General features: G+C 38.2%; 3 protein-coding genes across 3 annotated transcripts; 2 read left to right on the top strand and 1 right to left on the bottom strand.

Moving 5' to 3' along the window:
* The first annotated feature begins 77 nt into the window (after positions 1 to 77).
* On the top strand, positions 78 to 3,914 carry e2f6 (E2F transcription factor 6). The gene is made up of 8 exons (XM_056763910.1): positions 78 to 501; positions 587 to 723; positions 821 to 882; positions 996 to 1,194; positions 1,334 to 1,489; positions 2,907 to 3,021; positions 3,132 to 3,306; positions 3,427 to 3,914. The coding sequence occupies exons 1-8, from the start codon at positions 199 to 201 to the stop codon at positions 3,462 to 3,464; spliced, it is 1,185 nt and encodes a 394-aa protein (XP_056619888.1). The 5' UTR covers positions 78 to 198; the 3' UTR covers positions 3,465 to 3,914.
* On the bottom strand, positions 3,913 to 20,461 carry asap2b (ArfGAP with SH3 domain, ankyrin repeat and PH domain 2b). Its single transcript, XM_056763907.1, has 28 exons — positions 20,052 to 20,461; positions 15,364 to 15,436; positions 14,337 to 14,482; positions 14,186 to 14,260; positions 13,565 to 13,614; positions 12,893 to 13,022; positions 12,694 to 12,779; positions 12,546 to 12,621; positions 12,351 to 12,437; positions 11,892 to 11,995; positions 11,095 to 11,164; positions 10,686 to 10,773; positions 10,550 to 10,598; positions 10,293 to 10,459; positions 9,624 to 9,757; positions 9,450 to 9,541; positions 9,172 to 9,361; positions 8,998 to 9,083; positions 8,760 to 8,875; positions 8,429 to 8,496; positions 7,423 to 7,530; positions 6,240 to 6,474; positions 6,006 to 6,098; positions 5,665 to 5,929; positions 5,509 to 5,582; positions 5,122 to 5,189; positions 4,573 to 4,692; positions 3,913 to 4,487 (listed from the first exon to the last, which is right to left on the bottom strand). The coding sequence occupies exons 1-28, from the start codon at positions 20,175 to 20,177 to the stop codon at positions 4,413 to 4,415; spliced, it is 3,051 nt and encodes a 1,016-aa protein (XP_056619885.1). The 5' UTR covers positions 20,178 to 20,461; the 3' UTR covers positions 3,913 to 4,412.
* Positions 20,462 to 20,913: 452 nt separating this feature from the next.
* cpsf3 (cleavage and polyadenylation specific factor 3) lies at positions 20,914 to 25,627 on the top strand. Its single transcript, XM_056764541.1, has 18 exons — positions 20,914 to 21,092; positions 21,354 to 21,417; positions 21,496 to 21,593; positions 21,672 to 21,800; positions 21,904 to 22,081; positions 22,186 to 22,275; positions 22,370 to 22,520; positions 22,607 to 22,782; positions 22,880 to 23,038; positions 23,127 to 23,273; positions 23,415 to 23,567; positions 24,009 to 24,117; positions 24,330 to 24,428; positions 24,503 to 24,597; positions 24,695 to 24,782; positions 24,895 to 24,961; positions 25,051 to 25,147; positions 25,227 to 25,627. The coding sequence occupies exons 1-18, from the start codon at positions 21,022 to 21,024 to the stop codon at positions 25,326 to 25,328; spliced, it is 2,073 nt and encodes a 690-aa protein (XP_056620519.1). The 5' UTR covers positions 20,914 to 21,021; the 3' UTR covers positions 25,329 to 25,627.

The following is a 25,627-nucleotide window of genomic DNA, read 5'->3' as shown; positions in this document are numbered from 1 at the left end:
TTATTAAAAAAACACGATCACGTTATTTCTCCGTTCCACTAGGTGGCAATGAAGAGGTCCTGAGCAGAATGAAACACAACATTTGATTGATTGTGTTAAGTCACATGACACGGCTCCCTGCTTCCTGTCGTGATGTGTGTAAACAATGCACATGGTATAATTGAATGTAGCGATATTATCTGACAGCGTGTTGTAACGATGGTGAAGTGTATGGTCCAGAGCTGTAGAAACTACAGAGATGTGATACCAGGAGAGCTTCCGAACCGTCCGCGCAAGAGGTTTTTCAGCTTCCCCAATGATAAGGCCCGAGTAAGAGTGTGGCTGGCCGCTTTACGCGAGTCTGAGCGCGAAATCCCAGAGCACCTTCGGATATGCGAGGATCATTTCTTGACCCATCATATTACACCCAACGGCATAAGCCCGGACGCGATTCCCATCACGCCCCCTTTAGATGGACTGTTGCTCGACGTGAACGACAATCAGTCGGCGACAACTGACGAGGTTGAAAGATTTACAATGTTTAGCATTGCGCAATGATTGGTGTATACGAATTCTTGGTTTGTTTACCCTTATTTGGTCTTTCAAGAGTGGAGCTGTCCCAGATGATGACGTTGATGAGGAAGACGATGACGAAGAGGAAGACGATGATGAGGAAGAACACTCGTTTGCATATGGTGGTGCAAATATTATAAGTAATGATGTCCAGAGAGCACATCGCATGATGTAAGCAAGTGCTACACAACTTTTTTATCAAAAGCTTTTTATATTGATTCGTTTTTGTCCCAAAATTGCTTATACAGTATGTAACGCTTCCTTTTAGCCTATCTCACAACTATGATATAAACGACTTCAAGCAACCAACAGGTACAACAGGCATGCAAGGTACAAGATGACTGATAATCAGCACTTTAATTGTATATTTTGAATGGTTAATAAACAGAAAACATACATTTTTCATTAAAAACCTTTCTATTGTTTCTTTTTTTCTGTTCCAGTCCAGAATCGTTCTAACGTCGCTCTTGGACCTCTGACCAAACGCTTCATGCAGTTACTTCTTTCTGCACCTGGTGGGATTCTGGATCTCAATGAGGCTACCAGAAAACTGGGCGCAAGAAAGAGGCGGGTGTATGACATCACCAGTGTGCTTAATGGCATCCATCTGATCAAAAAGATGTCCAAAAACAAGATCCAGCTGTAAGGACATTACGATTTGATACAATTTTAACTTAGTGTGTAACTTGTTTCAACATCTAAATAAGTTTAAAAAAAAAAAGTATTGTTTTTAAGGCATAAAAGTGGCATTGCTGATTTTGACGTATCTTTCATTTTCAAGATGTTCAGAAACAGTCGGCTCCTGCGGTAGCAACCGGTCGTCTGAACCGAATTCTGACCTGCTTAAGCTGAAGTCAACCGAGGAATCCCTCGACTGGCTCATCAAAGACTGTGCCCAACAACTCTTTGCCCTGACCGACCTCAAGGATAATGCTGAATATCCTTTTTCTTACCTTTGCTTTTAAAGGTGTGAGGAACTGGGCTTGTTTATTGTTTTATACTGTTGTATGAGGTCTAGTTATGACGTTTGTGTGTTTTTTACGTTCAACGTAATAGTAATAGGATATTTTCTAACCCGGTTTTGAGGCCAGCTCTACAAATGCTCAGTTCATTGAAGACTTTATAAGTAACCGCCCTCTGCTTTGATTGGAAAGCAGTTTGCGTAGTTTGAGCCTTTTGTGAATTTGGTTAGAGACGTAACGATAGGTTACACATCAGTACCATTCACAGTTTTCGCACAGCATTAGTATTATCTGGAGCCTGGAGACCTCCTCTGATTTATAAATTACCCCCCCAAACATCTGTATTTCGTGTGACACATTCATACGGGATGATTTCAGCCAACTCAAATTTACTGACTTATTTCCCGGATGTGATGCAAGGCTCTGCGTATAGTTTGTATAGCCTGTAGTTGTATTGGGTTTAATGATACCTGTCAGCATTTGAGACCAGTGATCGTGAACCGGACAGAAGATCACCGCGATCACAGGTCTCAAATGTTACGAGAGTTTCCATGATAAACAAACAAACGGGAGACTCCCGGTAACTTTGAAAACAGCCTCCATTATTCGCAAATATGAGTCCACCAAATCACAGAGGTGGCGATTCGCACGGCCTCTAGATCACAGACTACCTCTGCAATTAATACAAATGACTAGAGGTCCCCAGGTAATACTAATCTTGTGCGAATAGTGCTCATGGCACATCAACGTCTTAAAAAATAAACTTTAATCACTCATTACTAATATTGGAATCCAAAGGAAGGTTATGCAGCTACTGTATTCTTCCTCAACCAGGGATGGGACAATATTTAGCTATCTTTAACGGCATGTTTTGTTTATTGCTTGCTCACTTTATCTGGTTCCGCCCCACTTGTGTTACTTCAGAATTGTCATGCGTGAACCAGTGGCGAGGCTAGAGAAGTAGTCGTTGATATTCTTTCGAGGCGGTGTTCAACCTATCAATTTCAATGTAGATAGGTGCATTCCAGAATGACGTTCGCTGGGCCTGGTGTCAATAACAGATGTTATTTCGGTAACAAGGGTGTTATCAGTTCTGACACTTACATGATGTTCGCGTGAATACGATTCCCTCTTGTATAACAAAAGCTCAGGTAAAAATTGTGATTTTAATTTATACCTCCTTTAACAGGGGAAATTTAATGGACACAAATCAAATTTAGTTTAAAGCATAGAACAGCTGACGCAATGATTTATAAAATCAGAAATTAAACATAAGTATAATTACACTTTGAATGTCACAATAATTCATTTAAATAATGGAATCAAATGGTTTGCTGGTATTAAATACCTAATCTCCTTTGCGTTTCGTTTTGGCCTTAACTGACATTGTACCTCCGCTTATGTGACATATGAGGACATCTGTCAGATTGGAGTATTCCAAGATCAGACTATTGTATCAATCAGAGCCCCTGAAGAGACCAAGCTAGAGGTGCCCACTCCCACTGAGGTAAGACACAAAGTGGGAAGCTATGAAATTTTGGATAACTGTGATATAATCTGATGTTTTTATCCTGGCAATATGTGAGCTAATGTTTGTGTACCTTTGTTATGGTCTAGAACTCAATCCAGATTCACTTGAAGGGTTGCCGGGGCCCCATTCATATACTTACCTGTGAGACTGAGGGACCACGTGATGCAGTGGATCCAGCAAACAAAGAATCAAAGCCTTTGAAACCAGGATGCTTTATAACACTAGAGGAGAGCCGGATACACACACAACCACTTATATCAGGTAAGCCGTATGACTTTGTTTCGCTCACTTAAATGGTCATTATCAGTAATTAATCCTGATGGTTTAAATGTTATTATTTAAACCAAATTTTGAAGAAAATCTACATCACTCTTTTTTCAGATGTTTCAAGCAGTGTAGCAGCTGTACAGAGTGCATAAGGACCACAAACACTACAAAAATGGAGACTTTGGTTTACCTCGACTTTGTTGCTCGTATCGCCGGGCACACATATTGATTCCAGATTCTATTGTTTTGTAAATACATGAGTATTTTTTATATTTTGAAAGTTTTCCTGTAGGCATGATGCCGACTCAGCTAAACTTGAAGGTCGTTTTTCAAATTGGTAAATTCATGGGCCATCTGATAATGCTGTAACGGAATTAAATCATGGCTGTGCTGGTCGGAAAAATATAGAAATTCTCGCACTTTTTGGACCTTATGTCCGAAGATGTCTTTGTTTATAAAAGAATGGTTTATTCATGTAACTGTTCGATGTGTAACGTTACTGTGAACTGTTTCAGAACCACAGCTTTGACATGTTTGTCTTAATTATTTTTGTAAAAACATATCTTTAGTGCTAAAAATAAAACCACAACATTTAAAATGTATAGACTTAAAAAGTTTAATGGCATGTTCAGTAACAGCGCTAAAAGAAAATACTTGGATGCATGCTATTATGGTGAAGCATGTCACCTAACGTTGCGCTGCAAACTGAGTGTGTGATCATAAAAAATCAGGAGTAAAAATCCAACAATTTCCATATTTATAAAATAACAATCCCCATTAAATGTATAGCAGACATCACAGCTCACACACAATTTCTGTATTAAGAGGTAATTGCTCTTAAAATCAGAATGTTTGGTTAAAAAAAGTCTGTTTACAAATCAGAACGTTGATCTTGGTAATAGCGTACAGTACAACAGCAGTCCTGAGATTATTTATCTTGTACCATCCAGATTGTGGCCCATACATTAACATCCCTGATAACCTATAGAATCCATATTGCCAGCTGTAGAATATTTTTCAGTAGTCCGTGGCAAGATCTGAAGGCTCTGTCACACAGGACATCATAGCCTATGGCTGTAGCAGGACAGCGGTGTGTGACATCAATCAGTGATGAAGTGTACAAATGAGACAGGGAAAACCCCCTTTCTGTTTGGATCCCCATCAATGTGACCAACCTGGAAGAGTCATTAAATGCTTACTTCTAGATCACACGTGATTTAATTGACGTGTGCGTGTGTTTGAAAATGACTGTGAACTCACCCACCAGTCCTTGTCCTCCTCTCCTTGCACTATTATTACCTCTCCCTCAGTGAAGGACAGTTCATCCTTATTATCTGCCAGACAGTTGTAAAGGGCCTTTACCCTCTTTGGTTTCTGCTTCTAAATCGATACAACACAATGGCACCAGAAGTATGAGGACACTTAAGTCAAATCTATATGAATTAGAGATCCACTGATACCATCAGCCGATTATTCAAAGTGATATCTGCCGATAATGATTCTGGAGATAAAATTAATATTTCTTGACTTTCTGAATGTTATTAATTCATATAACATCACAAACTGGTGATGTTTCTTAACATTTTCTCAATACAGAGCACAACTTCATAGCATTTCCTGTCCTTTTTTGATTGACAGGATATATCATCATCAGCTGTTTTCAATCGGGCGATAGTGTCGAAAAATGCTTTTATCGACTGATACCTATTGTTGGCCGATATATCGGTGCATCTCTAACTTTAAGTGTATAAATGTCAATGGATCAGAGAATGTTGACTTTTGTTTTAGAAACATAGGCTTAGGACTTACAGGAAGGGCTGTTCGGGGTTTGGGAGCTGGAGCCGGGACCGGAACAGAAGCAGCAGATGGGCCGGAATCTGGAGAAAACATTATAAATAGTAACCTTTAGAAACATAACTTAATAATATTTTGAAATTAGTGGATATATTATCTATAATATATTGCCGCTGTCTCTGGAATCTCAGATGTCCAAATTCAGTGTTTTTCAGGAAACTGAAGAAACACTGCACGTTTTTAATGATTACATTTACATTTTATTGGTTAGATATTTCAAAACCATGCACTGACAAACAAAAAAATATTACTTATAATAATGATGGTAGGAAAAAATAAAAATTAAGAATATATGGAGATACAAGGTTTCAGAAGAACAGCAGCGATGTTTGCAAGATTGACCTGGTTTATCAATGGGCAGTGGTCTGGCGGGTGCTGCCTTATTTGCATCTTTACTAAATGGACCAACAGGATCTCTGTGAACACACACAAGGTACACATGAACACAAAAGTCTCTATAAACTAATATAAATGTTATTAAATGAAGCTGAATGTTACCTAGATGGGCATTTCGTTGGCTTGGATGTAGGGGTTTTTGGCTGAGGGGCTTTTGGCGGTGTGGGCACAGGCGGAGGTGCGACTTTATATGCAAATGAAGGGGGCAACATTGGAGCAGGTGGCACTACAGGCACATGTCTACCTGGGGCGGGTGGAATAAACGAGGGTGGTGCTGGGACCGGAGGAAACTGGGGAAGGGTGGCTTTAGGATCGGGGGGTGGTGGTCTCTTGGGTGCAGGAGGAGGTGGAGGAACAGGAGGGAGCACTAGAGGAGATACGAGACGTGTTATGCAAGTGACAAACAACTTGCGCAGTAAAATTCAGTTTGAGGTGACACTCACCATACACAGAGCTGTTCATCTCTGGACTCTGAGGGTTTAAAGGGTCCGAAGATGATCTCTGCCTCCCAACCACTTCCATTGGAGGATTCCACCCTGAGATAGCAAACGCACACAAAAGTATATGTTTAGTGTATGCCTTTTGTGTAAATTAATGCTTTCAGGATTCACACCCAGACGATTATTAATTCTTCTGACCAAGTATCCTCCCCGTACAGTTATCAGTACGCTACTCACCCCTTCCCAGAGTACGAGGAAGCAAAGAGGCTCCTGGTAACCCAAGCGGCGGAGGGCTAACATCAAGCATGGTGCCGTAAGTCTCATTGCAAATCATGCTGGGCACAAAAGCCCTCTGCTTATCTCTGACCGCGTTCACCACATCCCGTGCCAGCGCGCTCATGTTGGGCATCATAGGGCCGCTGCCTGGAACAAAACAGCTAACTGGACGCTCCTCTCGTCTGAAGGGAATGGGCTGGAATGAGAAATCAAAGATATTCGCTAGGTTATGTATGATATAAACAAGCTTTAAAGGGCGTACAGTTCTAGACTGTTCATGAATATAGTGTTGCATAAGTGCTCTGACGATTTTGACTTGAGCAACACAGCGAGACATTATGATAGACTTCTCGTTCTCTCTTTTTACACTGACAGCTTTTCTCAGTCGATATAGACGGTTTCATTAGATGTTTGCTTTGTTTGGTTATAATATTACAATTTATTTTATATTCAATTTATATTCAGATTAATTCAATGTTAATTAGTTATTGTCATATGAGAAAATCTGATACCATTGTTACCATAGAATCCGATATAAATAAACGAAATTTGACTATGCTGCATGAACAAATGGGTCACATTTCATTACTTATGAATTGACTGTGTGGACGGTCAGTCTCAAAGACCGGATTTGCCAAACAAATTGAATGTGCGTGTAATGCAAACAAAGCCTGGAAAACGCAATGCCTGTCTATATGAGGGTTGGCGACTAGCTGGCTGCATAGAGGGAGTGAGTTATGTAAAGTCTCTAGGCTTTTGCATTGAATGACACAAAAAACTGTTACAGTCCAATGAATGACTAGCAATGACGATGGTTTGATATCTTGCCATAAGGTATTGGTATTTAAATTAAACTTATAATTCATTTATACAATGAAAAGATAAATAAAAACTATTGTCTGGTAAAAAAGTTAAATGTGCATATATGGGTCTTGAAAAATATTTACATTTAGTCATTGAGCAGACACTTTTATCCAAGGCGACTTACAAATGAGGTGAACAATAGAAGCAATATTATACCTGTCTGGTGGGTCTTGGACTGTAAAAGTTTGAAACGCCATGCTTTATAAATACTGTAACTGATTTAAAACAAAACATACAGTTATAGGTTCTTTTGTGTGTATGAGTAAAAAAGCAGGACTACCTTGTCCTCCATCTCATCCTCACTCTCATCCAGATCTTCGTTGTGTAGACGCCAGTCGGACTCCACATGCACATGGACATTGAACTTCCCTGTCTGTGCTTGGGTCAACTGTCAATCACACAACACACATGATAAGGTTAAGGGAAATTCTAGTACAAAATCTCAAAAAACTGCAAGCAGAAACACTTCAGGACATTAAAAGGTAAATTCATCCCAAAATCAAATTTGTGTGATTGTTTTAATCACCCACATGACATTAAACATGTTTTGAGACCTCCAGGCGTCGTAGCTCAAATAAAGATGTTAAGAAGATATAAGATATTTTATCTGAGAGATTTCCAGGCCCCCTCTGAGATATAATGATTATAGATATAGTTATACTAAAGACATTGTTAAATTGGTCCATCCGCTCCTAGTGGCTCAATTTAATATTTTTGAAGCAACAACAATGCTTAATGTGTGAAACAAACCAAAATAACGACTTGAATCTTTATATTCTCCTCTGTCATGTCAGTCTACGGTGCACGTTCACGAGAGCACTTCGACGCGTGCACATTCGGTTTGTCTGGTTGGGGAAAAAAATGCAAGTTTTCCTCAATATAGAAATCATAAGAGATTTTGCGAAGGTCAGATTATATACAGCGTGCGTCTTCTTGTAAAAACAGAGCTGTGCTTTCGGCAGCTCTTTTTAAAGTCGTTATTTTGGTTTGTTGTTCACACATGAAGCATTCTCGTCCCTTCACAAAAACAAATTTGAGCAACGATGAGCAGATGGACCAATTTAACTGTGTCTTTAGTACTTTTATGGACCTTGATAACAACTTTAACCATGATGTCTATGAGGAGGCCTGAAAATCTCTCGGATGTCACTTAAATATCTTTTTTTGTGCTCCGAAGACCCCAGAAGGTTTTACGTTATGAGGGTGAGTAAAAAATAAAAAAAAACACACAAAATTGATTTGGGACGAACTTACCCTTTAAACACGGAGATGAAAACTACACTGACCAACTCTTCACACTTTGAGTGTCGGAGACGTCGGGCCAGATCCAGGGGAGTTTCTCCAGCATCATTGGCTTCAAGGAAAGAGGACAAAACAAATACGCAATGTTCATTAAACACCAACAAATCTAAGCAACTAATTCTTATCAGTCTCATCAAGTTTTTATATGAATAAAATATATATTGCAAACTTGATTGAATCACTTTAACTATAATAAAACAGCATATCTTATGTAGCTTTTATCAGTCGACACTTTCTTTGGTTCAGTTATTGCCCAATGACTCTGCAGTAAAACTTGATATTTTAGTCAAAAATCTATGCAAGAATATGTCTTACTAATGGTGGAAGACGCCTTTCCCCGCAGAAGCAGCTTCATACATTCACTGTTGTCAGTCAAGCAGCAGTAGTGCAGGGCTGTGCTTCCTTTAGAAGTCTGCTTGTCTAAACTCCCACTGCTCGCACAAACACATTCAGAAACAAATGCCAGAAAACATGCATTTAAAAATGTATTCAATGTCAATTACCGTCATCATGTTCATTTACGAAGCTCTAATCACATAAAACATTCTCACACCTGTTCTGTACTAGAAAATCTATAATATGGAGGGAGTTTCGGTCCACCATTCGTACTGCGAGGTGAAGCGCCGTCTCTCCTGGTTCCTGTCAGCAAAGGGCAGGATAATAGATGTCTTATACAAAATTTCCCTAAATGTCATTTGAAGCATAACTAATTCACATTACAGCTCACATGTTCATTAGGCAGGTGGATGGTCTCCATCAGGTCCACTCCCTCGGCGTACACCTGGATCAAAGAGAAGATGTCCCGGGTCTTCACTGCATCACAGAGTGCATGTAGTCGGGCTGCGTTGTCTGCAAACTTCCGCTGAACGAACCACTTTTCTGTGTATTTGGCCGTGATGAAGTCTTTTCTTACCTGCCTAAGGCACAATTGAAGGGAAAAAACAAAATACTAAATTTAGGTTGATTCTTTCGAAACTTTTTATATTCTTTTCATCAGTCACTCACATGTCACTAGATGGGTTAGGTTTGGGGATCTCTGCTGACAGATTTGCCTCCATGATCTCATTGAAGCCTGCATTGCCCACACTGTTAGCAAGCTGCGAGAAATGAAATCTGTCTTAATCTGTATGTTTGCATCTTCTCTTAAACAAGAGAAACAGAGCTTCCACGAGAGTTTACCAAGAGCTCAGACGTGCCCAAAACATCCAGTGTCAGTGACTGTATTCTGGAGAAGTGAACACCCATTTCCCGATGGATTCCAGAGCATTCGATACAAATCAACACACCCAGGTTTGTGGAGAGCCATGTTGGATCTGGAGTGGCAACACACGAAAATCCATTGACATGTTATCTGAATTTCACATCCTTGATCTCAGCCGTCATTCATGGATAACAATGAAACAAGTTCAGCTGGAATAACTAGGTCTCATAGAATGTGCAAAGAGAAGTTGAAAGGCCAGATTCGAAACAGGAAGTGTGGGGTGTGAAAATGAACAACACTTGTAATTTTGGTCTCATGCTACATGCTAATTTTGTGTGGAAACTTTTGGTCGCGAAGTGTTCAAGGAAAATGTAGTACATAATTTGCCAAACATATTTGATAAACAAACACATAAAAGATCGGATCATTTGTGAAATTTAATATATTACAGATATTCAAGTTCTGCAGGAAACTGTGAGCATCGTTTATATGTGTGCTAAAATAGAATAGAAACTGTTATTCTATTTACCACACAACCAGTGCAAGAAGGTTGAAAACAGAGTATTTTTTTACTCAATGTGACACAATGCCTTATTGGATTTACACATGCAACCTTTCAACCACCACACCACTGTCATATCGCTTACTCGAAGCTCCGCAGTCACAGCACAGGTCATTGCCGCTCATTTTCTTTACTTCTCCCACGATAGCCTTGGTCAACTCCCGTACGGTGTTGTTCTCGCCCTCATTCTGGTCATCTTTAAAGGCGTTGTTCAATGCCTCCTCTTTACTGTTCTGGAGTACAGACACCCAGCTAAGAAACAGAAAATAATGACAGAGTGAGTTGATGACAAAACTTCAGTAAGTTATGTATGAGTCCCTCATCATATGAGAACATACTCACATCTGACATTCTGCTTCATCCTCTGCCTGAAAGTGATATGTTCTGTCATCTAGAATATGTAAAAGAAAAGTAAGCAAATAAACAATCGAACAATGAGCCAGATTCTGAGAAAATCTTTGTAGTCAAAGTATTTTACGAGATACGAGATCAAAGCATTTCTTCTCGTCGGGGCTTCGCTTCACTTGGCAGGTTAAGAGGTTGAGGTTCACTGGAGGTGCATTAGGCTACAAAGACAAGAGATGCAGCAGGAACAAAGTAAATAAGAGAAATGTTCTTAAGATATTCTTGATGTTTATTGCCTAGTTATGGCAGATTCCTCTATAATGAGCTATGTTAAATTAAATACATTTTGTTTATTATATGATTGTATTAATATATAAAAAATTGAAAGTTAACAATAATTATTATTACATACTATTATTTTTAATCAAGCACAGATCTTACAATTTAAGCACATTTTGCAATAGGCAGACACTTCTACACAAAGCAACTTGCAGTGCATTCAACACAAACATTTCAGGACTATGTGAGAGTTTTTCACTTACCGTTCCATGCGAAATGGTCAATAACCCATTTTTTACAGAGCACTTCCTTTTCTGCCAAAGCTTCCTAAACCTGTAAACACAATGTGACGAAGAACCTTAAATGAATAGTTATCAACTTTAATATAAAATAGTATTATATAAAATTAAAATTCTGTTGTTATTTACATGGCCTCTTGTCATTTCAAACCTGTTTGACTTTCTTTCTTATGCAGAACACAAAAGATGATATTTTGAAAAATGTTGGTAACAGAAAACCTTTTGGTAACCATTGACTTGCATTGGTTTAATCTCCATAGAGTAGAAGTCAATGGTAACAATCGGTTTTTGGCAACATTGTTCAAGACATAAAAATCACAGGTTTAAATGATAACAGAATTTTCATTTTTAAGGTGAACTATTCCTTTAATCTCACAAACTAAAACATTCATTGCCATTCATTTAACTTTGCACACATTAAAGACTTGTATGGTGTATGTTTTTGTTACTCAGCCAATGTTCGCAGGTTACTGGATCCACAGTATTATTTGGTTTAATACAGCCATAAAAATCCCAATTACAAGCAACATAGATAGCATATATGGGTATTATTTGTATAAAAAACCTATTTTAAATAACCTTTATTTTGTTTTTTCTGAGAAATGTACTGAATCAAAAAATCTAATATGGGTGAACATGTTAATCTTGAATAAGTATACTGTAAAACTCTGAAGATGGACAAAAACTAAGAGCATCATGTTTTTTAATTAGTATTTATGAAATATGTGCTACATTTTATATTAATGCCCATGCAAGCTCACCCCTCACTGCGTTTGTTTAGAAATCCCGAGCGTTCGGTACCGTGAGCTTTATTACCCTGCAGCTGGTGGAGACTGTAGCCTGCATTCTGCTTCGACTGACCGTCCTGTCACAACACAAAAAAACACACATAATACATCTAGTTAGAATATAAAATTTCACTGCTGCCAGAACTAAAATGGTTTCTGTAAATAAATTAACAGACCAGATTATAAAATGTTGTATTGTTAATCATTAACTAGTGCCGTAACTACTCAAGTGCAACATTATGGTAAACTGTCACCAGATGTAATTTATAAAGAACTGTTTTGTCATACCAACATGAGCAAACCATTGATTTTATCTGCACTTAGCCAAGTTTTAAATCTGGTTTTCATAAAGCTAGCATTTAATAAAGCAATAGAAATGCTTGGAGAACATTGTCATTTTTGGCATTGGAGCATCAGAGCAGGATGACTCACGTCCTTAGACTCTGACTGCAGGGCAGATTTCAGAACATCCTTCAACTGCATCAGCTGTTTCCTCTCTGAATCTTGTGTTTGCTTGCTCTACCATTCACACACACATACAGGAGATATGAGATGGAAAAACGAATACACTAATACAATGTGAGAATACGTAGATGACTGTTTAAAAAAGTGCCCAGTGAGACTCACTGCTGTCAATTCTGTGGCAAGTTTTTCCATGAAGGGTTTCAGGTTGTCCACAATTTTTATCCCATCTTGAAAGAAACTGTAAAAAATGTACTTTAAAAAACTTTTTTTTAAAGTATTGTCAATGGGAGAATTTCATAAAAAAACATACTTGCACTGAGCGTGAAAGTATTTGATGAGGTTTTGGAGCAGGTCTACCCCTTTCTTGACTTTAATTTCGTTCACTTTAATTTGATACTGGGAAACAATAAAAACAGTATAAAATACAATCATTTTTATCACTTCATTTAGAACTATAAGACTATACCACTGAAAAAACTGTCTGCAGAGACATAAAGCACGTTCCTCACCTCACACATCTGAAGCTGAAAGAGACGTCTCTCCTTCTCCATCTCTTCTGCAATCTCTCCTCCGCTGATCTCTGTCCTGATCAGACCGTGTTGTTTGGCATGTTCACGCTTTTCTTTCTCAATCTTATTTCTGTCAAAGAATAGAAGTTCCAACATTACTTTGACCAGAAACAAACGTTAAGCTTTTGTTAAGGCCTTTGAATGCTCCGGATGAACAAATAAACTGTAAATGTCAATGTTTGCTTAAGGTAAAACACCACAATTTCAACTATATAGACCCAGGAATTTACTTGAAACATCTGAATTTACCTAAAAAGAGCCTCCACTTATATAATTTAACTACTACATCCCTTGTATAATAAGTCCAAATAAACAAGTTTATAGTCATCGTGACCACAATTGAATCTTTTCAGCTTAGAAGCTGTTTTGTTCATACCTCTGAAACTCAGTTTACAGTTTGTTTCTCAGAGAAATGCAGAAGATTGATTCATGATTTTATAAGATATGGGTATGAGTCACTGAGCTGTAACTGAATGTGACAACATATTTGTATTTCCGTAATCGACAAACTTGACTTAGATTTTTCAGATAGACAGATATGACAGGTGACATCAAAACAGGTTGCCTTTTGTGAGGTAAATAAAGAATAAAAAGAAAGTAATGGGTGCTTACAGTTTGGTCTCATAATCCTTCCATGCTTTATCGAAAGGCTTTTTCAAATCCTGCAAACAAACGATACCATTTTCCATCAGAGGGACATTAAGGTCAAACGTTTCCTTTAACACTCACGCAAACCAACAAGCAAACGTTGTGTTTATGAGAAAGCACAGCTTAAATGATAAGAAAGGTAAACATTTTGAAATGAATATCCTTGTACAAGGCCAAACGGTGTCACAAAACAGTAGTAATTGATTTGCTTTTGAAATAGAAATATCCGCAGCATTCATACTGTATCTCAAAAAATGTGTTGCAGTGTTCCGTGACCCTTTAAAGGTCCAGAGTATGAAATGTAGCGACATCTAGTGGTGAGGTTGTAAATTGCAACCAACAGATCACTCCACCCCTCCCTTTCGAAGCACTACGGTGGCTTCTTTGCTAAAGCAGATAACATATTTACAAAACGCGCTCTGTAGAGTAGTTTGTCCATTTGGGTCTACTGTAGATATATAACCTCTGAAGATATAGGTATTTATATTATATTGCATTTCTGTTAATATGTCTTTCAAAAAATGACACACTGGACCTTTAATACTTTCTTTAACAGTAATAAGAATAATATATTTCATTTCATACCCCTTTAACTCCTTTGAGGTCTCCTTTCAACAGACTGTCTAGTGGAAAAGTGATGATATTATTCATGTTCTGAAGCTGTGAAAACAAATGGAAACACGTACAAAAAACACTCAGCGTGATATATGATAGATAGATAGCAGAGAGGTTTTACCAGGTTCTTAAAGAGACCAGTGAGCTCCTTGGTCAAACCAGCAAATTTGAGGAAGTAACTGGACATCTCAGGGTCATCTTTGTACACAGTGTTATCTGTAAACCTCTCCAGTGCCTGAATGTACTGCTCCTCATTCTCAACGTGAGCTGAAATCACACAGAAACCATTTGTTTAATTACCCGCTGCGATATGATTCAGCATAAGCTTTGTATGGGGTTGATTCATACAGATGGGGACAAAAGCTTGTTTGATGATCAATGATATTTTGTGCATTTTCCAAGTGTAGCTTTAGAAAGATCATTTCTGCTTTGTACTCCATTGAATTGTAAACACACTTGACTTTTTTTAAGTCTACAAGTGCATAAGTCAATGGCTATCACGTGTCGCGCTGCCCTTGCAAAGGAACATACTTCCTAATTTATAACCAAAGTCTGTGCTGTGGAACAAAAAGCAAACAGAATGTGTAAGAGCTGGCGTAGAGTAATGAAGTAACTCTGAACTGGTTTTGCACCAGGACCCACATTTCAGACTGGTTCTTAATTTTGCAGAAAGTACCAAAATGGCTTAGCAACAGTAAATGTCCATACGGTAACAGATAATACAATAATAATACAATTGCCTTACATGAATATTTGTCTTGGTGATTTGAATCATGCGGATGGAGATTTAAATAAAAAACATACATTTTGTTGATCTGCCTCTAAACACACAAACATGGAGTAAAGGCATAAGAACTGAAGAAAGAGGGAGAGGAAAATACACAAGTCCTGCTGCAACAGGTATTTGTGTTGTTGGTAGGAATGAGTGGAATGTAAAAGGTTGTAAATAAATACTGCTTGCTGGCTGAGTATCAGTGAACTAAATCCACTGGTATGTGGTTATTATATGCACAAATGGTGTGAATCGAAGAAATGTGAGTTTTTCATTGTTTTAAGTATATTTTGGATTTATAGTTTGGATCCTATTTAAAGAAAACTAGCTTTATATAAACTGAGCTATGAGCTCAATTGCAATTTGTAATACTTACACAAACCAGAGATGTTTATGGCTTTGACTGACTTCTTTATTTTGTGCAATACAGTGCGGTCCAGATCCAACGCCTGCAAAACAACATATTTTTTTCAGTAGAGCATTATAAAGAATTTAGTTCTAAAGCCACACAAATAAGTACAAGTATATACATATACAGTGGTATGAAAAAGTTTCTGCCCCCTTGTTTTTTTTGCATATTTGTCATGCTTAAATGATCCAGATATATATTACACAAAGAAAACCTGAGTATATAAAAAAATGCATTTTTTGAATGATGGTTTTATTTATTATGGGAAAAAACAATCCAAACATTTCTGACCCTATGTGAAAAAGTAATTTCCCCCTAAACCTAATAACTAGTTGTGCCACCCTTGGCTGCAACAACTGCAATCAAGTGTTTGCGAAAGCTCGCAATGATACTTTCACATCGCTGTGGAGGAATTTTGGCCCACTCTTCTTTGCCGAATTGTTTTTATTCAGCCACATTGGAGGGTCTTCGAGCATGAACAGCCTTTTTAAGGTCATGCCACACAATTTCAATTGGATTTAAGTCTGGACTTTGACTAGGCCACTCCAAAACCTTTATTTTGTTTTTTTTAGCCTTTCGGGGTGGAATTGCTGATGTATTTTGGATCATTGTCCTGCTGCATAACCCAAGTGCGTGTAAGCTCGAGCTCACAAAACGATGGCCGGACATTCTCTTTTAGGATTTTCTGGTAGACCGCAGAATTCATGGTTTCATCAATTATGGCCAGTCGTCCAGGTCCTGAAGATGCAAAACAGCCCCAGACCATCACACTACCTCCACCACGTTTGACTGTTGGGATGTTCTTTTTATGAATACTCTGTTAGTTTTATGCCAGATGTAACGGGACGCACACCTTCCAAAAAGTTCAACCTTTGTCTCATCAGTCCAGAGAATATTTGCCCAAAAGTTTTGGAGATCATCAAGAAGTTTTTTAGCAAATGTGAGACGAGCCTTTGTGTTCTTTTTGGTCAGCAGTGGTTTTTACCTTGGAACTCTCCCATGGATGCACAGTCTATTTCTGATTGTAGAATCATGAACACTGAACTTAACTGAAGCAAGAGAGGCCTGATGTTGTTCTGGGATGTTTTATGTCATCCTGGACGAGTCATCGTTGTGCTCTTGGAGTAATTTTGGTAGGCCAGCCACTCCTGGGACGGTTTAGCACTGTTCCATGCTTTCTCATTTTGTGGATAATGGCTCTTACTGTGGTTCGCTGGAGTCCCAAACCCTTTCTAGACTGATACATTTCAATTACTTTGTTTCTCATCTGTTTGATGTGTTGCTATTTGAGATCTTTTAGACTACTTCAGTTTGTCAGACAGGTTCTACTTAAGTGATTTCTTGATTCAACAGGTCTGGCAGTGATAAGGCTTGAGTGTGGCTAGTGAAATTTAACTCAGTTATTTAATTCATCACAGATAATTCATGATTTACCAAGGGGGCCATTACTTTTTCACATAGGGTCAGAAATGTTTAGATTGTTTTTTCTCTTAATAAATAAAAAAAACTGCACTTAAAAACTGCATTTTGTATTTACTCTGGATTTCATTGAGTAATATAAAATTTTGTTTGATGATTTGAATCATTCGCAGACAGTCTTTAATTCAGATGGCATCGCTCATGCTGAATCACACTTTGGGATTATGATACAAAAAGAACCAGGAGATACAGAAAGTCTTGCGTTTATGCAGAAGTAATGTAATGTCAAGACATCAAAATACTTGAAACTAAATTTACACTATTGTGTACTAAACATGTTTATATAATATATTTGAAACGTAAATTTCATATATGCGCTTTTTTGTATTTCTAACTAATGTGTTCCAAAACATTGACAAAATTCTCATTTTGAAGAAGCGCTGACTTTCTTCCACAAACTGTCACCCAAAAACCTTGCAGTGTATCTGTGTCCTATGCAGTAACAACTCAAAACACTGTTGGTTGTTCAAGCTCTGCGCCACACTTTTGGCCTTTAAGAAGAAGAAGACTGAGCAAACAGGTGTGTAGACACACAAAAGCATGTGGAAAAACAGTAAGCAGACTTTTGTGCAGAGCCAGCCCTCCCCATAAGCAAACTAAGCGTCTGCTTAAGGCCCCCCCGCCAATAGGCCCCCAGGAGCTTATGAAATTACGATTTTCTTGTGATATATTCATGACCCACATCCATTTCCTCATTGAGCGGTACCCTATTTTTTGTGGTGTTTGTCAAAATTGTGAAATTACTGAAATTACAAAATTGCAATATCAAAGGAATGAAAGGAGGCGGGAGTTACTGGTTACAGAGCCGAGCAGAAACCAATCAAAACAAAGAAGACGGAGCTACTGTCACTTCTTCAGGTGTTCAGCAAGACGCTTTAGTTTAAAAGTTGAAAGAATGTTGTGCAACAAAATGCTGATTTAGATGAAAAACATGTAATTTATTGAACAATCAATACAACAACCTTTGTATGGTCTGTCCTCAAAATTTGAAGGGACAGTTCACCTAGAATTGGAAGTAATGAAATTCCTACATTCCTGAAGAATGACATTCCTACATCCCAAATACAGCTACAACTAAAAGAATTGGGTGTGTTAGATTTAAAGTGTGCGTGCAAATAATCAAACATTGACAACAGTCGGTTGTATTGGGGGCAACACCAAATAAAACTCTGCTCAGGACCCTGTAAAGGCTTGGCCCGGTCCTGCGTGTGTGTGTGTGTGTGTGTGTGTGAGAGAGAGAGAGAGAGAGAGACAGAGAGAGGGGGAAAAGAAAGATTAGGAGAGACAAGAACAAGTTAAGACAAGAACGGTGGCAGTCATTCCGCCTTCGCCTTGAGGAACGAGAAAGATGAAGGAAGGAGCATGAGAGAGAAGAAGAGGGAAGGAGACATTTTAACAGCACTGGGGTTTCATCAAAGACAAGCCTCGGCTGGACTCCCAGCATGGAATAAACCGGAAGGAGTGTACTACGTGTCAAACCAATTTACAGTATACATTTCAACATCTTTATGGTCTCTGTGTGTGTCTGAGTCCTATATTTTGATAAAGAGCGCACCTATGTTATAGTGATACTTTCCTGTTATGATAAAATATGTGATGGTTTGTACAATAATAACCCAATCATGTGACATAATTGAATCGCTCTACATGTTTTCTTTTAGCAGACACACGCATAAAGTCACATGCGATCCAGGTCCAGTTTTCACATAAACCTTGAACATCTGTTTACCTCAGTTGCTTACTTCAATAAGGCTAAATGCAAATGGGTTCGTGCCAAAGGGATACTCATAAAGAGAGTTTCCCTCTACGTGTCCCTGCCTAGGGCACTGGATTTGACTCACTTTAAAAATCACCTTGAAACAGTAATTTACACGATGTCCAGCAAACATAACGTCGTCCCTTCTCACCGACATCTTTAATGTAGGCAAAGTGAAGTTCAAGATTGCTTGCAAAAGCGGAAGTGCAAGGAGGATATTTTTCAGTCAAGTTCTATCTTATTGTAATAGTGAAACAAGGTTACACCTAAATAGAAATCTTTCAATTTCAGTTTAAGAGATCCTGTAACAAGTGTCATGGAGGTTTTAATCCCTTCAAAAAATGTCATGGCAGAACCACGGTAAACTGAAGAAATGGTAACACTGTGCTAATATCATGGTCCTGACTTTTAAATATTATTACTATATATTATGGTATTTACGAATACCAGGTCATGTTGATACTTTTTTAAAGTACCATCTTTTTTTCTTATGTAAATGTTAGTGTCAGTGTCACTAACTCAATACACAAACAGTATTACGCTAATAATACACAGGGACCAGTGTTGGGTGTAACTAGTTACTAAGTTATTAGTTACTATAATTGAATTACTTTTCCCTTAAAAAAGTAAAATACGGGATTACTCTTATTTTTTATGTAATTTAATTACAGTTTTTTTATGTAATTAAACTAAATACTTTGTGTAATATATGTGTGTGCAATAGTGAAATTGACATCAAAATTCAAAGTCTAACTTTAAAATCCATGCTTTAATTTATACTTCTCACAATTGTAATACTTTGGTCAGTTAATAAATACTACTTTATGTAGTTTAACACTATTTATTTGATTGAATTAAAAGAGCCATATCATGTCTATCCTTAAATCACTTAACTAGTCAAGGTGGATATAGGATACAGTAAGTAATTAGTAATAAGTAATTAAATACATTTTGGTGAGATTAATTTGTACAGTAATCTAATTACACTATTGAATATGTAATTTGTAACTAGTAATTCATTACCTTTTCAGAGTAACTTACCCAACACTGACAGGGACAGACCTATATGTATCAGTGCATAAGACCTGCCATATGCATTAATTGTTACATGTCACTATATTTAAGGTGGTTGTGCTACAATTTGTATTGTTTTTTAGCAGAGAAGTTACATAATATCCGTGAGAAAGTGTCTTATCCTGAACATGGGCGAGGTTCACTTCTAACACACTGTAGTATACACGGAGCCTTTAACAAGAAGGAAGTGATTTCAAAGGCTCCCTTCGTAAAACAGACAAATAATAGCATGGACTAAAAGAAACCAATAATCTGAGGTTAGATCGCAGACTTTCTGTAATAGTCACGTGTGTCATTTGTAAAAGGAGTTTAATAATTCGTCTAATGTTGAATAGACAGCTCTCACCTCCTCCAAAGCGGCCACTGTATTGCGACAGTGACTCATGCGCGTGCAGAACACTGATGTCGTTGGTGCTTGATAGTCCTCATTGGTAATGTCCATAAATTCCGATACGGTTAATTGATCAGGCATTGTTATTCCCTTAAACACAGACAAGTTCAAAGGCAAAAAAGTTTTTGACGTTTTCAGACCCAACTGCACAAACACCAGACCAGACTCACTCCATGTCAGTCATTATTTTAACACTTTATCTTAAATAATCGCGTGCGAAGTCCAAACAGATTAAAAAGAGGAAACGAGGAGTAAAATCTTTGATCAGAAGATGAGTTGGGTTAAATAACTCCATCACATGCGCCTCTGACCGCTGTAATGTACAGAACGGCCGATCCGTGCATTCGGTCCTGTCCGGAGGAACTTCACTTCCATGAGATCTGTATGAGGAATGTATTCACACGTCAATCATTCCAGTCCACCAATGAGAGTGAGGATTCAAACTTACTGGCCAATGGGAAGCGAGGCAGGGTAAGGTGCGCTGTAATCTTTTTCGTTTTAAAATGCCGAATGACATCACATCTATATGTATATTTCACCAGTTTCATATGTTTTATAGTTTTATTTAGATATTTTTGTTCTGAAAATTTTATGTTCTTTATTTTGCTATCCTCAGAGCCGGTGTAATTTCTCAAAAGCATGTCCCGTGTTCATGTCAAAATGGCTTTTAATACATAATAAATAATAACGCAAAACGTACTGTTTTTGTGTATTTGCTCATTCATTATCATAGACTGTTATAATATTTCTAATTTATTTTCTTCGCCACAACGACTTTTATTTTGGTGCGTGGTCACACCGGAAGTAGTGTCTTCGCTCTCGCAGTGTGTGGGTTCAGTCCTCATGCACGTTCATTTTTATTATTAGTAGGATAGACGGGTATGATATACGTTTTTGTGTATTACGTGTAAAAGGCACAACAAACATGGCTGCAAAACGTAAAGCGGATGTACCAGTGCCTGCAGAAGAGAGTGATCAACTTCTCATAAGACCATTGTGAGTTTATTCATTAGCCCGACGATGTTTTGTTTATATTTATTACTTAGGCCTATATTTCTTCAATTATGTGTGCAAACACAGTAACATCACGTTATTCAGTAGGACTTAAATGACTAAAGAAAAATATTTTACACGTGTTCAGTTTTTCTGTTCAATATTTTTATATTTTATATTTATATTTTTCTGTGAAATATAACATGCTTTTTATTTAATAACGTTTAATAATAACTATCATTGCTTTCTGTAATTGTCTAACAGAGGAGCTGGTCAGGAGGTGGGCAGATCATGCATTATCCTGGAGTTTAAGGGACGTAAAATTATGGTGAGCATAGTTTGGTCGGTGTTTTCTCCTTGTGTTGAACATGTTGGTGTTTTCTAACGTGCTATATATATATTTTAGCTCGACTGTGGGATCCACCCCGGTTTGGAGGGCATGGATGCATTGCCCTACATTGATTTGATAGACCCAGCTGAGATAGACCTGCTCCTCATCAGCCAGTGAGTTCCCATTCTCTCTATGACTGATAGATTCTTGAAGACTGTGTAAGTCTGCTTACATTTTTCTCCCCTTGTCAGTTTTCACTTGGATCATTGTGGAGCGTTACCTTGGTTCTTACAAAAGACAAGTTTCAAAGGGAGGACTTTTATGACCCATGCCACCAAAGCCATCTACCGCTGGTTGCTTTCAGACTATGTGAAAGTTAGGTACGTCAGTAACGTGTGCTCCTTTTATATAACATCTTGCATGAGTCCGAAAGAGCCAGCAAAGTAACTCTGTATCTTTTCCCGTTGTTTTCTTTTTCTAAAGCAACATCTCAGCAGATGATATGCTGTATACAGAGACAGATCTAGAAGAAAGCATGGATAAGATTGAGACGATCAACTTCCATGAAGTGAAAGAGGTGGCTGGGATTAAGTTTTGGTGCTACCATGCTGGTCATGTTTTGGGTGCCGCAATGTTTATGATCGAGATTGCTGGAGTGAAGGTGGGTGTAGTTCAGAGGTCTTCAATGAAGAATATTGTAATGTCTTTGCCACGTAAGCATCACATATCGGCACAATAATATTGTAATATACGCACATCCTTCAGATTCTGTATACAGGAGATTTCTCACGTCAGGAAGACAGACATCTAATGGCAGCTGAGATTCCAAGCGTCAAACCAGACATTCTCATCACAGTCAGTCCGATTGATTTCATTTATACACCATTTTAGTAAAAATATAAATTCTGCATTTACAGATGATGACTGTCAAATTTCTCACTCTCTGTAGGAGTCAACGTATGGCACACACATCCATGAGAAAAGAGAAGAGAGAGAAGCGCGTTTCTGTAACACGGTCCATGACATAGTTAACCGAGAGGGACGCTGTCTGATCCCAGTGTTCGCTTTGGGTCGAGCCCAAGAGCTGCTGCTCATTCTCGGTAAAGTCCACGATTCAGACTTTCAACCATGAAAGTCATCATTAAACTTGAACTTATCTGAAGACCTTCTTCTGTATTTGTTTCAGATGAATATTGGCAGAATCACCCTGAACTGCACGACATTCCAATTTATTATGCCTCGTCCCTGGCGAAGAAGTGCATGGCTGTATACCAGACTTACGTGAACGCCATGAACGACAAGATCCGCAAGGCCATCAACATTAACAACCCTTTTGTCTTCAAGCATATCAGCAATCTTAAGGTGGGCATCTTTCAAATTTGTAAGAACTCGTGATGTAGAAAATACAAAATTACGTTAGGATGTTTCACCCAAGAAAATCTAACGTGTCCTCTTCCAGAGCATGGACCATTTTGATGACATCGGCCCGAGTGTGGTGATGGCATCTCCAGGTATGATGCAGAGCGGGCTCTCCAGAGAGCTTTTTGAGAGCTGGTGCACGGACAAGAGGAACGGCGTCATCATAGCAGGTTACTGTGTGGAAGGAACACTCGCCAAGGTAGGCCTTAAGTTCCCCGTTATATGTTTTCATTGGCCGATAAATGAAACGTATGGGCACAGTTGACCTGTCTTCTCCGAATGTGTAGCATATCATGTCTGAACCAGAGGAAATTGCCACCATGTCCGGCCAGAAACTGCCATTGAAGATGTCTGTGGACTACATCTCGTTCTCCGCTCACACTGACTACCAGCAGACCAGCGAGTTCATCCGAGCTCTGAAACCTCCTCATGTGGTATGTAGTCTTATGCGAAATGCATTTTGTGCTCGTTATTTATTTCAAACATTTCTAACTTTAAAGCAGAGCATTATGGGATGGCTCAAGATTAGGTGTTCTGGTTAAGGGGCTGATATGACTGGCGTTACTGGTGTTTAGATTTTAGTTCATGGAGAGCAGAATGAGATGGCTCGTCTGAAAGCTGCGCTGATCAGAGAGTACGAGGACAACGATGAGGTTCACATCGAGGTCCACAACCCTCGTAACACAGAGGCCGTCACGTTAAACTTCAGAGGAGAAAAACTGGCAAAGGTGAGAAATAAAGCGTACTTTATTTTAATTCATGTGAAGAGTGTCTCTATGCCGGTTGAAAATTAATAGTAATATGTGACAAATTAAGTCGGTTGATATTAAATGAAGTGCAATCCATGTTTTGAACAGTAGGGGCCGCTATGTTTACTGATTCTTGGTAAACATGGATATGCTGATATTTCTTAAATGTAACAAAGTATTTTAAGTAAATTGCATTATTCATTTTATTTTATTTGATTTGGAATTTGTTTTAAAATTGCAACTTAGTTTTGTTATTTGGCATAAATATATTTTGTTTACAAAAAAATAGAGCATTTGAGAAATAACAAAAAGGGCTGTTGATCATTTCTCATTTTTCTCAATTATTTTGAATATATATATATATATATATATATATAATAACCTTGGAATAAATAAATGAATGTTGTGTGGTCTTTTAAGGTGATGGGTTCTCTTGCGGATAAGAAGTGTGCGCAGGGTCAGAGGGTCTCCGGCATTCTGGTCAAAAAGAACTTCAGTTATCACATCCTCTCCCCATCTGACCTTTCCAGTAAGTTAAGTGTGTGTTGGAAACAGCTCTGATCTTTATTGTGTATTTTATACTTCTGTGTTTATAGCTTCCTTTATATAATTGCATTAAAGGTCTTGCACTGAGAAATTGTATATCTTGAATTTACTGTAAATTGTTTTGGATTAAAGTGTCTGTCAAATGTATAAATGCAAGTGTAACGTGAGACCTGTTTCTTGACTCTGATCATCCAGATTACACAGATCTTGCTATGAGCACCATTAAACAGACTCAAGCCATCCCCTTCACCGGCCCTTTTGAACTGCTGTTGAGTCAGCTACGTCACTTGACAGGTGGGTGTACTTGTGCATACGTGTGCTTAATATTTATTTGTGTAAAAAATATATACTGCATGTGTGCGTTATAGGTGATGTGGATGAGATCGATACTCCAGAGAAAAACACACTGAGGGTGTTTAACAACATCACACTGGTTTATGATTCAAACATGGTCATGCTGGAGGTAAGGCCCTTTTTAACTGTGAGTTTTGATGTACCAGTGTAACTATATGGCAAATTCAGTGTCTTCATTAGGTTGTGTGTCTCTGTGCTTTCACCAGTGGCTTGCCAACCCCTTAAATGACATGTATGCTGATGCAGTCACCACAGTGGTGTTGGAGGTCCAATCAAATCCTAAAGCACAGAAAGGTAACGCCCATTCCATACTGGTGACATGCTTATGGCCGGAGGTCACCTGGTTTCTGTACTTTTGGTTGATAAAATAGTCTTCCAAATATTTAAACTCTTTTATTTATATTAGATGTTCAGCCTCAAGAAAAGAAGGTGGATGTGAATGTTTTCCAGAGCAGAATACTGAAAATGTTCCAGTAAGTCGAGCCTCGATGCACTTATCTGAACATAGCAGAACTGGATTTATGTTTACATTTGATTCAAAATTTTCTCCTGTGTTCTGCAGAGACATGTTTGGTGAGGAATGTGTCGACTTAAGCGATAATAACAGTCTGTCTATAACCGTGGATGGGAAGACTGCCTGCGTGAACCTGGAAACCAGAGTAGGTATCACACTTTGAGATGTTCCAGCACACCTATGTTTTAAGAGTAAAAAGTCATTCTAGTGTGTTTACTGTTTAGACTGTGGAGTATGAAGAGACCAACGGTGAAGATGATTCTCTAAGGGAAATGGTGGAGCTTGCTGTGCAGAGACTGTATGAAGCGATGAACCCTGCGATGTGAGTTGAGCTAAAGTCTGCAGAAACATTTTCTGTTTAGAAGCTCCAGAAATCTCATCTAAACCACGCTTGACCACACTGAAGACACCAGAAGTTGGAATGGCTGAAGCACTTCAATGTATTAAGTCGATTTCTTAATTAAATCGAAAGGCAAACGGTGCAGATTTATTTGTAGATGTAAAACAGATGCACATCTGAAAGTCACATAATACGTATTTAGCATTTATACTATATTTAGGATAATGACCTTTAATATGTTTATGATCTATGTTGATTTAATAAAAGGTGTTTGAGTCTGCTGAA

The sequence above is a fragment of the Triplophysa dalaica genome, chromosome 13, assembly GCF_015846415.1.
Source record: "Triplophysa dalaica isolate WHDGS20190420 chromosome 13, ASM1584641v1, whole genome shotgun sequence".
Classification (NCBI taxonomy): Eukaryota; Metazoa; Chordata; class Actinopteri; order Cypriniformes; family Nemacheilidae; genus Triplophysa; species Triplophysa dalaica.
Note: the sequence above shows the minus strand (reverse complement) of the source record. Positions and strands in the feature narration are given on the sequence as shown.